At 41.1% G+C, this 14531-nt stretch overlaps 1 protein-coding gene across 10 annotated transcripts in view; it reads right to left on the bottom strand.

Moving 5' to 3' along the window:
• Positions 1-14531, bottom strand: part of EYA1 (EYA transcriptional coactivator and phosphatase 1) — a 168874-nt gene that overhangs the window by 79737 nt on the left and 74606 nt on the right. For all 10 annotated transcript variants that reach the window (XM_055800635.1, XM_055800633.1, XM_055800630.1 and 7 more), the window contains 2 exons: positions 7159-7208; positions 5629-5756 (listed from right to left, as the gene is read on the bottom strand). In XM_055800635.1, coding sequence (XP_055656610.1) covers positions 5629-5756; positions 7159-7208 — 178 coding nt within the window. The remainder of the gene's footprint in view (positions 1-5628; positions 5757-7158; positions 7209-14531) is intronic.

The raw sequence follows: 14531 nt of genomic DNA, 5'->3' as shown, positions 1-14531 counted from the left end.
GTGCTCTGCTGGGGCTGAGTAAAGAAGTTAGTATCAATAGCTCTTGACACTAACACCCTACTGAAATGGAAGTATTAGATTTACCTTTACTGTACTATTATTTCAGGATGTCTAAATATGGAGGTATCCCTGCATCAATTTTAAGTTTCATGCCGCCAAGCTCTTCATCACAAACACAAGTACAGAAACTTCAGCATACGTAATTGGCAGAAACACGAGAAATGAGCAATTAAAAGGCACCAAACACCTTCCAAAGGAGGATCATTTTGTCTGCTTGCCATCACCTACCACAACTTTGCACCCCAAAGTAGACAAAATTATGAATAAATATTAAAAATGATTAATAACTTATACAAAACTAAAAGTCATTCACTGCCAATGTGCAGGCTTGATTGCAATACTGGGAGAATATTTTGAGTGCTACAAAGTATTATTAGAATTACAACAAATACTCAACATATAATTTACTTACAGAAATCTCAATCACGTATCGTAACTTCAACCAACTCATATCCTCTCTAGGGTTTTCAGCATCTTACTCCATCATTACTTCAGAAAATACTGAAAACTTTTTTTTTCCATTCTATAATTTTGCAACTTGATAGCAAACTGTCCTGGGTTTGGCTGGGATAGAGTTAATTTTCTTCCTAATAGCTGGTACAAGGACTTTTCAGCTTCTCATGCCTGCCAACGAGAAGGCTGGAGGGGCACAAGAAATTGGGAGAGGACACAGCCAGGACAGCTGATCCAAACTGACCAAATGATGTCATGCTCAGTATATAAACTGAGGGGGGGGAAGTTAGCCAGGGCTGGGGCAGGATCGCTGCTCGGGGACTGGCTGGGCATTGGTCAGCGATTGTATTGTGCATCACTTGGTTTGCTGTGGTTGATTTTTCTCCTTGAGTTTTATTTCTCTTTCTCTTTTTCTTATCTCCCCTTCCCTTACATTTATTAGTATTATATTTTAGTTTATTTCAATTATTAAACTGTTCTTATCTCAACCCATAGGTTTCACCACTTCTTTTCTGACTCTCCTCCCCAACCCACCAGGGCAGGGGAGGAATGAGTGAGCGGCTGCGTGGTACTTAGCTGCCGGCTGGGGTTAAACCATGACACAAACACACTACACAGCGCTGCCTTTTGAAAACCTGAAGACGGATTTACATTCACCAGACATAAAACAACCTGTCTAATGGCCACCCATCAGATAGTCACGTAGTGGGGAGCTGTGACTGCCTTTGTGTGGGATCTCATTCTCATGTTGCAGCAGGTACTTAAAGAGTGAGAACCCTTTTTTTTTATTCCAAAGGAATTTTGATGTCCAACTCCCTTTGAAGCCTCCCTTCCTATGTATCTTTGAAAATCTGATCTTCGATTTCTTATCCATTTTCCCTTCCCGCTTGATATGAAAATGCCTTCTCTTCTTCCTTCTGAACATCCAAAAACGAGGGCAGAAGCAGCTCCACACCCCTAACGTGAATGAAGTGTAGTTGCTTGGAAAACCGCGGCTTCTTCTCCCAGTCTTCATCTATTCTTTTCTATTCCAGTTGCATAAATCATCATCACAATGGCCCACAGGCTACTGTTTCTCAATCTATGTCATCCATCAGAACTGATTAACATTCTTTGGATAAAAGTAAAGATCACTGTCGGCAGAAACTGGATGCAGTTGTCCGCTATGGAAAACAGCTTTGCCACTCCTTTCAAATTTATTGATTACTCACAGCCTTTCCCCTCTAAAGTGTAGCTACCAAAGTGAGCACTGTTGTTGGAATAGCCACTAGCTGTCTGATAAATTGTTAACGAATGGCAATTTTATTAGCTTCTCTTGTTATTGTTTCCTTAACTCCTTCAGTATCAACCCACCACAGCAATTCACTGACAAAGGATGATTAGAGATAAGGCACAACTATGAACATTTTGATCCCTACTTCAATTATCTTTTTTTTTTCTCTTTAACAGGTTTTCTTAGGCAAGTCATACAGGGCCAAATTGTGACCAGTGTTTGCTGATCCCTACAACAGAGGGTATTTTGTGGAAAATACTTAAAGAGAACATGGAAGCCCCCAATACTGCGGTATTTATATTATCAACACCACCTTGGCACACCAGGACTGATTTTTCTGAGTGCCTTCAGCCAGACATTTTAGTGTTACTCCTCCGCATTTCATTCTGGGAAATTTCTGACTGGTCAAGGTCTATAATTTCCTTGTTACTTCCCCACCACTGGTTTGAAGACCATGCCACCCAGCCCGGAGAAAAGGAAGAAAAAATCAAACACCAACAAAGCAATTATTTCTTATTAGCTATGATATTTTTTTAATCAAGATGTTAAGGAAATGCTACTTTTCGCCTCACCACACATACATCCAGAGCTATGAAGACTGCCTCATGATCTGCCACAAACTTAAAAGGATAGTCTTTTTTCAACAGAAATCATTATTGTCTAAAAGAATCCACAGAGAAATTGCTGCCTGAGACAGAAGTAGTAAACCTGACTTGTTTAAGAATGTTTATATAAAATAAAATAAATAGCAGTCACCCCAAACTCCTTGGATTTCTTCAGCTGCAGTCCTCGGCCAGCACTACCTGATCAGTTCTGCACTGCAGTAATTTTGCTCCACCAAAGTGAAATTAAGCACACAAAGAGTTATTATATAAAAGCTGCATGCAGAGATTAAACTCAATCACACAACTAAATCCCCATTCAGTGCTTTGAAAATTTACCACTAAGTGTGAAGCTAAAAATATTAGCTAATAACAGTGAGCTATCTTCCAACCACATCCTCTTGTAGAACAACATCAATAAGAGACAAGTCTGAAAATGTGCCTTAGAGGAATTAATGAACATTTGTTTGAAACAGAGCCATTTCACTTTGGGACAGGTTTTTTTTTTTCTTCTGTTTTTTTTTTCCCCTCCCCCTCATCTAGTGAACATATCCTGCACTTCAGGGTATGGAAATCTGTTGAAATCACACCCATAGTCAAATCAAATTTAACATATCTTTACAAGATATTTATAACATGCAAATACCTAGAGGCCTTGTTTCTCACTCACATGAAGTTCCCTCATGCCAGAAACAGAGGGCTCTTTCATGTTAGTGAGGATGACTGTGTGTAGCAGACTAGAAGCTGGTTTCACATATTACATTTAACCTGTGAAGATTCAGCAACCCACATCCCCACTCCACGTGCAGCAAGCAAGCAAACCATACTGCAGCATTTTAAGAAAGGTGTTGGGCAAGCCCTTATGACTGCACCCTTACAGTCTGCACTTGTGTCTCAGCAGGACTCTGCTTCAAGAATCTCAGAAAAAATAGTTTTACTTCACCCTTCCTTAAGGGAGAAAAACAAAAAAAAAAAAGAAACCCTTGCTTCGTTTGCTCCATTTTTTTTTTATAAGCCTGTTTAGCAGCTCAAGGAGCCCAAACCAAACATTTTCTCAAGATAAAACAGATCAACAGTAAGAATTCCACCTTTAGATTCTTAGGCATCTGCTTCGCTCACAAATTTTGTCTCTTGGCCAGTGCCTAATTCAGAAATAAATTACTCTATAGTTTTTTTCACAAACTTTTCCTTATTTGTCACTTAAGAGCAATCAGAGACAGGACTTCTCAGCTGAGCAAGTTTAGACCAGAATCGCCAAGCACAAGCTATTTCTCAGAACACTTTTTGGACAACATCTGAAAACACATGCTGAGTGCCCACGCCTGCTGCGCCCACCGCAGCCACCCAAACCTGCGGGGCTCTGTGTGCTAGGGCTTAGCAACCAGTCTGCAGTGCTGAGGAGGGTCATGTCACCTGAGGGAAAATTGCAAACAAAAGAAAACCGTTTGGCTTCATCTCAGAAGGTAAACACGTTATTGCAAGCTACAGCTTTCTGGGTAGCATTCATCCCAAAATTAATAAACCTGAACTTCAAAATTCTTGCGTCAGGTAAATAAGATACCGTGTTTTAATTTACTTTCTTTAATAAACTCTGATACCTACCTAGAAGTTGGGATAATATTTCCAAAATTATTTGCCATCTGAGGTCAGCGCGTGAATAGATACAATAAATGGCTCATTTCCTGACAAAGAAATATTAAGCACCCCGTTTTTCAGAGTGCATGCCTCTGCACACAAAACCTACTTAGAACAAAAAGTCGAGCCAGATGGTGAGCGTCTTTCAGTGTTGCAAAGGAACACTCATTTTTGTGCTACTAAAGAACCTTCAAGTTACACACAAAGTACAAAAGCTGGTGAATTTTACAGCAAAGGCTTTCATGAGCTAGAGGAACTTTAATTTGAAATGGTCAAGCAATTTTATCCTGTACCAAAACTGGTATATACCTGATAATATGATATAAAAATATAATAATATACTTGGCTATTTAAAAGGCAGAAGACTCATCTGTGAACATAAAATATTTTTCTGCTTAAACTACATTAACATATCAAGCACTTTAGGTACTCCTTAAAAGGCTACTTTTTTTTTTTCCAGATAGCTTAAAATTCGATTGCAACAATACTTTTACAGCAACTGCAAAAAGTAAATTATACACAACTCTGGCACAAATGCCTGTTAATCTGATAACCCATGAACCCTCCCCACTACAGAGGACTCCAATTAGAATGAATAACAGAGATGTTTGGGGAATCGAGGGGGGACGACATCTGTTTGATTGACATGTGCCTTTCCTGGAAGAATGCAATGCATGCCCATAATCCTAAACAGTCTGACAGCACTAATATGACCCAATTCTTAGGAAAAAAAGCCGTATCTCTGCTGCAGCGGTTGTTTAACTATACATTTATATTGAAAAGTAATATTAAAGCTGCATGACTCTTTTCCAGTAATGCATTAAAATCTCTGCTCACATAGCTAGGAAAATGTCATATACGATCTTTCCTACTACTGCCACAGAAATGTTACAGGACAGAGCATTTTATGCTGCTTATTTTATAAAGCCTTCTGTGTTTCATTATATGTATTATTATATGCATTATATTTGTATTATATTACCGTCAAAGCTGTTAGGTTGTCCTGCTGTTAGTATTTGACTGAGAACAAACATAACTTATCATCTGCCTGACTGCTTCTTGAAAAATAGGTATCAGCTTACCCCATTGAATTACTACACCTGTTTGAATTTTGGCCACTCTATCAGAGCAGCAAGCTAGCCTGAGGAAATTTCAACACTCAGGTTTTTTTATTAGCCTGCTTGAAAAAACTTTCATAGCCTTAGGAGCCTGCAAAAAGTGAGAACACAGAAATACCAAAATAGTGAAAAAGACTGAAAGATTGCATTTTGTAGTACGACAACTGTAAACACCTCCTTTTTTTCTCATCACTAAACTACCCTTTCAGGTTTTCTGGATTATTTTTTTTTAAGCTCTGCACATACTACCTTCTCAGTCCATTCAAACCGCATGAAAGGAACATAAACCTGGAATGAACGCTATTGCTGAAACTTGATAATAGTAACCACTAATAAACATTGATCATTGGCTTTACACACCATGTTACATAAACATGGAACACATAAAATAGTATAACATTTTCTCTATATAGCTTACTGACTGCAAGACAACAATGCAACAAGGAGAAAAAACGAACTGTGAAAGAGTAAATAAATGGCGGCTCACCTTCTGTGCCATTGGGTGTCATGGAATTATTATTTATATGGGAGTTATCAAGTTTTGGACCACTGGGGGATTCACTACTACCACTTAGTCGTCTATGTGGGCTGGCTAGATCCTGCATTTCCATAGACCTGAAAACAAGATGCAACTAGTTTTAGTGACATATTCAACATGGATTACAGCGGAATTACCTATATGAGATGCAGCCCACTATTAATCAATATTCCAAAACCACTTACTAAAAACTGAACAGCTTCTCCCAACTTGATCTTTCCTTGTGCTAAACTCCTTTTGTAGCCCCCCGTACGATAATTATTTTTGCAGCTTCTGACAGAGTAAAATTGAGACACAAAGTACTGTACTTTAAACATTCATGTCACTTTGTATTTTTAAGATGGGTACAAAGATGGAATCCCCAATATATGAAGACACATGTTCTCTTAACAACAAATTAACACTCTGCTTTTTCAAGACGTACCGTTCAGTGGCAATATAATGGGCCTCCAAACCAAATAAAACACTTCAAGCAATTGTGGAAACCTATCATCTACTGACAGGGAATGAGATATTCCTGATGTATGTGTTTACTCTGGCAAACTACTTAATTGTTCCTCTGTTTCCGTTGAAACAAATGCAGCATTAAAACATTATTATGTCTGCTCACTTGTTTGCTTTGTGGATTACATAAAGCGTGCCCAACTGAAAAGGGATATGACCAACATACAGTGAATCCATATAGGCGTTAGTATGCCTTAGCACTCTGCTGTATCTCAGCAGCTGTCGCTTAGTCAAAAGAAGAAGAGACCAATTCCGGTTGAAAGCAAAAATGAAACCTTTATACAGCATGCAAGCAGCTAATATTTCTAATTTGTGTTTTTAATAGCCTTACATGAAAAGGCCAACAGCCATCATCACCTTAAATTCCCCCTTGGTTGATGCTGGGGAAACTTATGCTTGAAGTGCCCCATCCTTCCGTTTCTTTACACCTAAAACTTTTGATATTGTTATTTGATGTGCTCGGTCTAAGTAATTGCTCCCAGTAGAAATTTCATAGGTTACTGTGCCTCCAAGGCATCTGAACCAGTAATTTTTCACTTTAAAAGAAACGCTTAGGCTCTTTTAAAGACTATTAAAATTATATAAAAAATTCCTCCCACGGTAATTGTATCCTTAAGCCTATGTGTCATTTCAGCTACAAAGTTTTCACATTTTAAGTGAGATTTTATCATGAGTTTCAAACACAAATCTTTCTTTTTATATTTCATTACCTAAATCAATCTACAAGTAGAGAAGGATGATATGGCAATGAGTTTGAAAAGCCAGTAACTAACATAAAGTCAAACAATTCAGTGAAAAAGCGTACATGCTCATGGTTTACAGACATGGTTGCACACACATAAAAGCAACGACACTCCAACACTTACTCATCTGCCTAATGCGGAAAACAAGAATACTTACCACCTGAAGTTAGAAAAAAAAAAAAAAAGAGTAGAACACTTGCAGAAAAATAGCAATTTTCAATCAAATCCTTACCTGCAGCTTGAGGAAACAGCAACATCTGAACTGCTTTGGGACTTCTGCACCTGTAAACCAGGGAAACAAACAGAAGCCTCTATTACTCCGCTTTACTACAAGGCCTTAATTTAAAGAAAGGATATCACCACAGATGACAATTCTGTTCTTTAAACCCAAAAGGAGAGGAGGAGGGCGCGGTGCCCGTGAAAGGCATATTGTCTTTAAATTGAAGGCTCAACTGTTGTTTCCCCGGCAGGTCTCTCTCCCTCCTCCCCGCGCCGGGGGACGGCGGCCAAGTGACGGGATAGTGATTCATCAGGGGCCCGTGACAGCTGCAGAGGGGCTCACTCCTCCCACGGCACAGCACGGCACGGCACAGCACAGCACGGCTCTGCCGCACACCCCCACGAAGGTAACCCCGCCGCACTGCCCGCCAAGGGCAGAGGGAGCCGCGCCACCTCCGAGCCCCCCAGCATCCTCCACCCCTCTTGCCTCTTGTTATGTATCACCGGCCGAGTTCTCTCTTCCTCCCATTCCCTTAACTCCTGGCACCTTCTTGCCCCCATCACATTGGCCTTCCTCTTCCTCCGCTCTTCGCCATCCTTCCCCCGCATTTGGGCAGTGGGGAACCCACCATTCTGCTCACCCCAAAGGCGAAGGGCGAAGCAAGCCTGAAACCATTTTGGGGAGGGGGGACATCAAGCGGCAGGTCTACCTATGGTAAAGATGCTCAGTATATGACCAACAGTATTACACAACCGTCTCCATAACAAGCCCACCTCCAGCCAGGGCGAATTAGAATAAAATCCCCCACAACACCGCACAAAGTCTTTCTTGTAAAAATTTCGGCCACTAATGAGATTTCTGATAAAATGACTTAAAAGCACACTTTGGCTAAATAAACAGGAAGAAGCTGTAGCATTTACCTCTGAGGTCACTCATCAAGAAAAGGAATCTGGTTCCACTGGGAATCCCAGCATTAATTTTCTAGTTTAATAAAACAGCTCCTTTTATAACTCAGGTGAGTAGTAGATTTTTCATACTCTATTAGAATAAACACCATTGCTTTGCTAACAGACTCTTCTCTGTAGCCAGTAATGATTGTCAGCAGGTGATAAAATTCAGATGAAGATACGCTGCTAGACACTGTTAGCTTAAAAGCACACAAAAGCTTCTCTGGGCAAGGTATATATCCTCTTAATGTCTGCACTGAGAATCCTTCATGTGCGTTTCCATTCAACCTGAACTGACATCTCTTAAACGATCACAGAGCAAAGACAAGAGAGATGAGGCATTTTAAATGCCATAAAAATCATCCAAGCAAATCCTACTTATGTGTCTGTAGGGTGGGGTTTTTTGTTATTTTTAATCACAGACAGAATTACTACTAGCAAGAGTAAACAACTGCTAGGGGCAGCCAGGCAATGCAGAACATTACAGAAGATGTGAAGAAGCATGCAAAAATGCATGCTGAAAAACATCAATCTTTTTGTAACTGAGTACTTAAAGTACTGCATAATGTGCTTTTCAATACATTGTCGCATGCCAAATCAAACTAGGCGAGCAGACACATTCAAAACTATGTATTTTATTTTAAAGATATTTTTTTTCTTTTCAGTTCTTTACCCCAGAAACTGCAGCAGAGTGCCTTAGGATATGTTTCTGCTGTTACTTCTAAGCACCTGGAAAAAATTATAGGTGAGAACTAAGTTGCTTACAGAGCTATCTTCAATCCCTCTTGCACAGGATCCTTTAAAACATATCTTTTATAATAATAAAAAAAAACCCTTCCTTTTTCAAATAGATGCTTTAATTAACTGATTAGTCTCCAAAGTGCCCTACAGTATTACACATACTTCACTAAACTCCAAAAAACATTTAATCCTCACTATTTTATTTACCCAAATTAAAAAAAATAATCACTTCTGTACACTTACAAATATATCTATACACACACACATGTGCATGACTGTGTATAGAGAGATTTTGTTTTCAGATTCATGGGACTAAGCAAAAAAAAAAATGCAGTTCATTCAAAGTGAATTAAATATATACCTTGTATGTCCCCTAACACTCTATGATTTGTGAAAGTTCATATCCACAATCTTCATTTTCATTAGACATACTTTAGATATATTCCTTTGTGTCTCAAGGATTATTTAAACCATGTGTTGCACGTTACCATATTTAAAAATGACTCTTTAATCAAAATAACTTTAAAACAACTAATCCTCACTTAGGCTGGTCAGCTGAATCCACAGAGTGGTCCAGGAAAAATAAATCTACTCTCAAGAATGCGAATGCAGACAACAATTAGACACAGATGTGAGTGAAATTAGTTACAGTTTACAAAATGCTACACTTCACATACTTTCAGTTTTTTATGTGCAGTACAAAATTACAACGTAGTAAGAAACCACACTTATGACGACCAGTTCATAGAATAAAAACGTTTCTGGGTGGCGTGTGCTTGCTCTCATATATTCTCCCATTTTGCCGACAGATTTCTGGATAATTGAAGTTCTGCAACAAAACTCACATATCAAACAAAAAGTGGGAAAAAAAATGCAACAGCCTTACCCAGCCAGTCAAAGGGGCACACAAAAAAAAATATCAAAAAGAGAAAAAAGGAGCTGTCACTCACCCTTCATCCTCTGTGCTCTGCTTAAACTAAAAATGTCTTATATTCTAAATGACATACACACTCCCCTTAATACCTAAAAAATATCACTGTGTATAATTTTATTGTTGTAAGTAACGTTCACATCTTTCTCCTCAATACGGATTGCAGGTCTGGGCACTACACAGTACGTGGCGATAGCAAAGCTACTTAAAATTCATCCATTTAAGAATCTTAAATCAGTAACATCAAATTCTGATTAGTTAATGAGGTCTTTTAAGTTTGCCTTTTTTCTAATTAAATTTATAATTCTTCACAGATGTAGGTTTTGTTGATGTTCAATTTGTCTCTCTCATTTTGTTAAACCTCACATAGTACTCCACCAATCCATTGAATAGCCACATTAAATCTGTTAATACCATGCTCTTCAACCCCAGAAATTATTTCCAGAAGGCAAACTTGCTTTGAGAGATCATCAAACAAGACTTAAGGTACACATTTTATCACATTTTCCCTACCACAGAGCTCAGGATGCGGAGGAAAATTCATGACTTTTGCACTGTTTATTATACTTTGCTAAATTACAAATCAAAAGCATCTGACAGAAGATCATGTATGAAGCCAAAAAGTTAATAATGTTCTGTGAAAAGTAAACTGTAAATGGGAAGGGATTCTAAATTTCAGCAGCACAGAGCAAATAAAATGTAGGTACTTGTCTAAATTACAGGTTTTCCACAGTATTTTTGCTTGCTAGGAGCAATTTTTTTTTAATGGCTATAATTTAAAACATTTTTCCAGCTGAAAAGAAATTTTCTACGTGAAAATAAGAAGTTAACCCAGAAAAATATAGCCAGCACACACACTTTTTCTTAAAAGACAGTTCTGCTTTAATGAAGCAAATTTAAACGACAATGGCAGTTTTCAAATCAGTGTTCCCCCTTAGGAAAGAAAAATATCTGTCATTTTTAGCAAGGGGTAGAGGGAGGGAAAGCAGACTTTTCCCCCCAACAGCACTCTTTGCCTCCTTGAAAGTGCTATGCAATCAGTATCAACAACCAAAATGTTAGAAAACTACAACGCAAATTGGCTACAAAAAGGCACCTTACTGGCAACACATGAAGCTGGGCAATACTTTCACTCTTCCAATAATTGTATCACTGGGCTCTAAGTGAAGAGGTAAGGCTTTCTCACTAGATACTCACATCAAAGGCAAATTGCACTTATTAAAGCAGAAGCAGGTAATTAGGTAATTACAGTTATTACATTTTTAATTACTAGTTTAAATTCTTCTAAAAGTGCTATCCTGCGTGCTCATTTCATACGCTTATGAATGAAATGTTTTGAAACCCCACGACTTTCTTCCCTTTAAGAAAGAAGTACTACAATGTGACAATGCTCCTACTATGACCAGCCATTTAAGAATGTCTTTCTGCTTTTCCAAGATTTTTTTGGCTCCCGAGAAATATTTCATACTTATTGCAATTCAAACAAAATGATTACTCATTCTTTATTCTCCACTCTCCAAAGACGAAGCGTGACTCGAGCTGTCTGTCACTGCGCAGAACTGCTGAGAGGGGATGGCTGCTCGCTCCCAGACCCTACCAGGCCTTGGGAAAACTCTGACAGCAGCGAGGTGCTTGGCTAAATACCGCGTGTCCTGGGCTTGTGAGCAACACATAAACCACTGTGTGCATGTGTGTTTATATGCGTAAAAAGTATATAGTGTGCATACACACACGTATGTATTTACAGATACATATGCACATTAGTTATTTATTTTGCACACCGAAACAGCAGTCTGTGCTCTGACAGATGCTTTGCGAACCGTCTCAGTACGGGATGGAAAATAAAAGCTTCTTTATATGTGGTGTCTAACATGAAAAACTTGCCACGATACACCGCTGAGCATTTCCACTTCTTATCCCAAATTTCTCTCTGTGATAGTTTTTAAATTTAAACAAATGCCGTGAAATATACTATGCCCCCCTTCTTTTCCCTGAAAGCTTTTATCTCTTTCGCTTGCCTCAGTTTGAAACGTTTGCTTACCAAAAAACCCCCAACAAAACCCAAGCACCTTCTAAGAAACGTTTTTAAGTGCACCGACACCTTTAGTTTTCCCGAACCACCCTTTCAGTGCAAAGGGCTGTCCTCCCTCTCCTTGGTGTTTGTCAGGAACGCCGGGAGAAATACCTACTGGGGAACGTCCTGTGGGTCTGGGTTGCTCAAACGCAAGATGTAAATTTAATGAGACTTCCAAAGGTCTTTAACTTCCTCGTTTTAAGACGATCGTTCTAAATGAGCCACCTAAAGTGTCAATAAATGTCAAATATTTCGGTTGTGTAGATGTTTGTTCTGTCATTTTGAAACGTCCTCCTGTGGGGATCTGTGTGTTTTCCTTGGTGTTTGGGAAATTTAAACATATTAAGCAAAAGGATTTCCTGCTTCAGAAAGCGCTGTCAAAATCTCTGCCAGGCATTCTTCCCTCCAATTATTTTTTTATTATTATTATTTTTCTCACGCTCTCATGTCTGTTTCAGAGAGGTCTACGGGTTTCCTATACTACGTGCCTATCCCCCCCCTCCCCCCCAGCATCTCACCATCACGTTATTCCGATCTGCCGGACCATTAGCACTCTAGGAAATCCAACAGGAGAATCCCCAAACCCGGCTGATCACGAACAACAGACAGAACCGCCCCAGCCGGCGCTGCGGGCAGCCCACCGGCTCCGCCTGAGGCACGGCCGCACCCGGCCGGCGAGAGCTGCGCGCCGCGGCGCTCCGGGACGGCAGCGCCCGCCGCTCCGCCGCGCAGGGGACCCCGCCGCCGCGCACCGGGCTGCGGTGCCCGGGCCGGTGGCACTCGCCCTCTGCTCCCGGGCTTCGCCTGCCCCGCTCGCCTCCCCCGCTGCCCGCCGCGCCGCCCCGGCAAGCCGCTGTCAGCGCCCGCGCCGCCCGCTGTACTCACGGTGCCGGGCGCGCCGTCTCCGCGGCGCGCAGCCTCCGCGGGCGCGGGCTCAGGGCGCGGCGGCGGCGCCTCCCATGGCGCGGCGGGGCAGCGCGCCCCGGGGCGCGGGTCGGGGCCGGGGCCGGGGCCGGGGCCGGGGCCGGGGCCGGGGCCGGGGCCGGGGCCGGGGCGGGCAGACAAAGCCGCGGCGGAGGGAGGCTGCCTGCAGCCCCGCCGCCTGTTTGCTCAGCCTTGTGGGTCTGCCCAGCAGTGCCTGGGGGCACGCTGCCGCTCCCGCGCCCTCTCTCCTCCTCACTCCCCTTTTTCTTCCCTCTTTTTCTCCCCCCCCCCCCCCTTTTTTTTTTCCCTTTGGATTTTGTTTTTGTTTTTGTAATGCAAACCGCAGCTATTCTCTCGTCCCGACCTTATTGGTTTAACAGCAACAACTGCAACGAGGCTTGCGCGCTCTGAACTCAACCTTCCCGCTTGGGCGCAGCGCGGCCGCGGCTGCCGCGCTGCGCGGGCAGCTCCGGCTGCGCGGAACCGGCGCGGGCGCTGCGCGCCCCTGCCCGCGGGCCGCCCCCGCCCCGCGCGCCAGAGCCCCCGTTTTGCACCTTCTTCAGCCGCAGCCCTGAACAAGTCATGAATCCCTCGGGTCCCTCCTCATCGCAAAAGTTTAATCGTGTGTAGATGCGTCCCCTCGAGTGAGCTGGCTTTAAACAAAAGCCGTGCTAATAGAATAACTGCAATTAAAGCGACGCTGTATCAACGAGCGAAGCTAAATGAGGATACTCACAGAGGCTCCTAAGCACACAACCAGCACGCACGTCCGGACATGCCGTTTTGATTGGATATGTAACAGATTTGTTCTCAAATATCTGAGATTCTTGCAACCTTGTAAAGAAAAGGTCTGCTAAAACTATTTAAGCCGGCCTTCTCCAATTTAAAGGTATTTATCAAATAAAGTATCTGGACCTTTTAAAATGGTTTAAACAGCGCAGATACGCGAAATACCCATACCCCTAGAAAAATTTGTAAATACACTCAAATTTGTATTTTACATTCTTGCTACTCACCTACTAGAGTTTTACAGTTTTACAGACCTTACAAGTATTTCCAAAGAGAGAGACGGTTGCATAGAGTTAAATTTGTGCATTAAGTAACAGTAACTCTTTAAAGCTTAGCTTTTACCAATCAATAAGTAATTAAGTAATTTCATTACTAAGCCATTAAACTGGAATGGGTTTATGATACATTTCTATTACAGCACTTTCAGTTGCTCATAATTCAAAAAAACCCTCTTTTACAAATATATACATTATGTTAAAAACATTATAACATATACTGTAACTAAATTTGACCGGGGTTCTCCGGAGCATTTCCACTTTGTAGACAGTATCTTTCAATTCATGTAACACGTATTTTTCTACACTTTTTCAGTACACGTAATCCAAATATGATGAGGAAAACAGCGTAATGATTCGCAGTACCAGAAAAGTCTTAATACTACACCAGGTCTATAGCACTACATAAAAAAACCCCACTTTATACTGTATAAAGAGATTGAAACAGAACTTTTTTTTTTTTCTTTACAAAAATCTGTGGTTATTCGCTGCTAATATATCCTTACCTTCAATTAACTAATCTGTGAGTGAAAGCAATACTTCTAGAGGAGAAATGTCTTCTGGCTACTACATCCCAGTAAGCGAGACATTATTTTGTAGCAAGCACACTGGGAATACTTCAGGAAAGCAGATCGGTTTGCAAAGCTACAAGTCAACCTCGAGCTTTGAAAAGGCACCTAGGATTTCATTTTGTTTAGAGGAGA

The sequence above is a fragment of the Falco peregrinus genome, chromosome 3 (assembly GCF_023634155.1).
Source record: "Falco peregrinus isolate bFalPer1 chromosome 3, bFalPer1.pri, whole genome shotgun sequence".
Lineage (NCBI taxonomy): Eukaryota > Metazoa > Chordata > Aves > Falconiformes > Falconidae > Falco > Falco peregrinus.
This window is presented reverse-complemented; position numbering and strand designations above follow the sequence as displayed.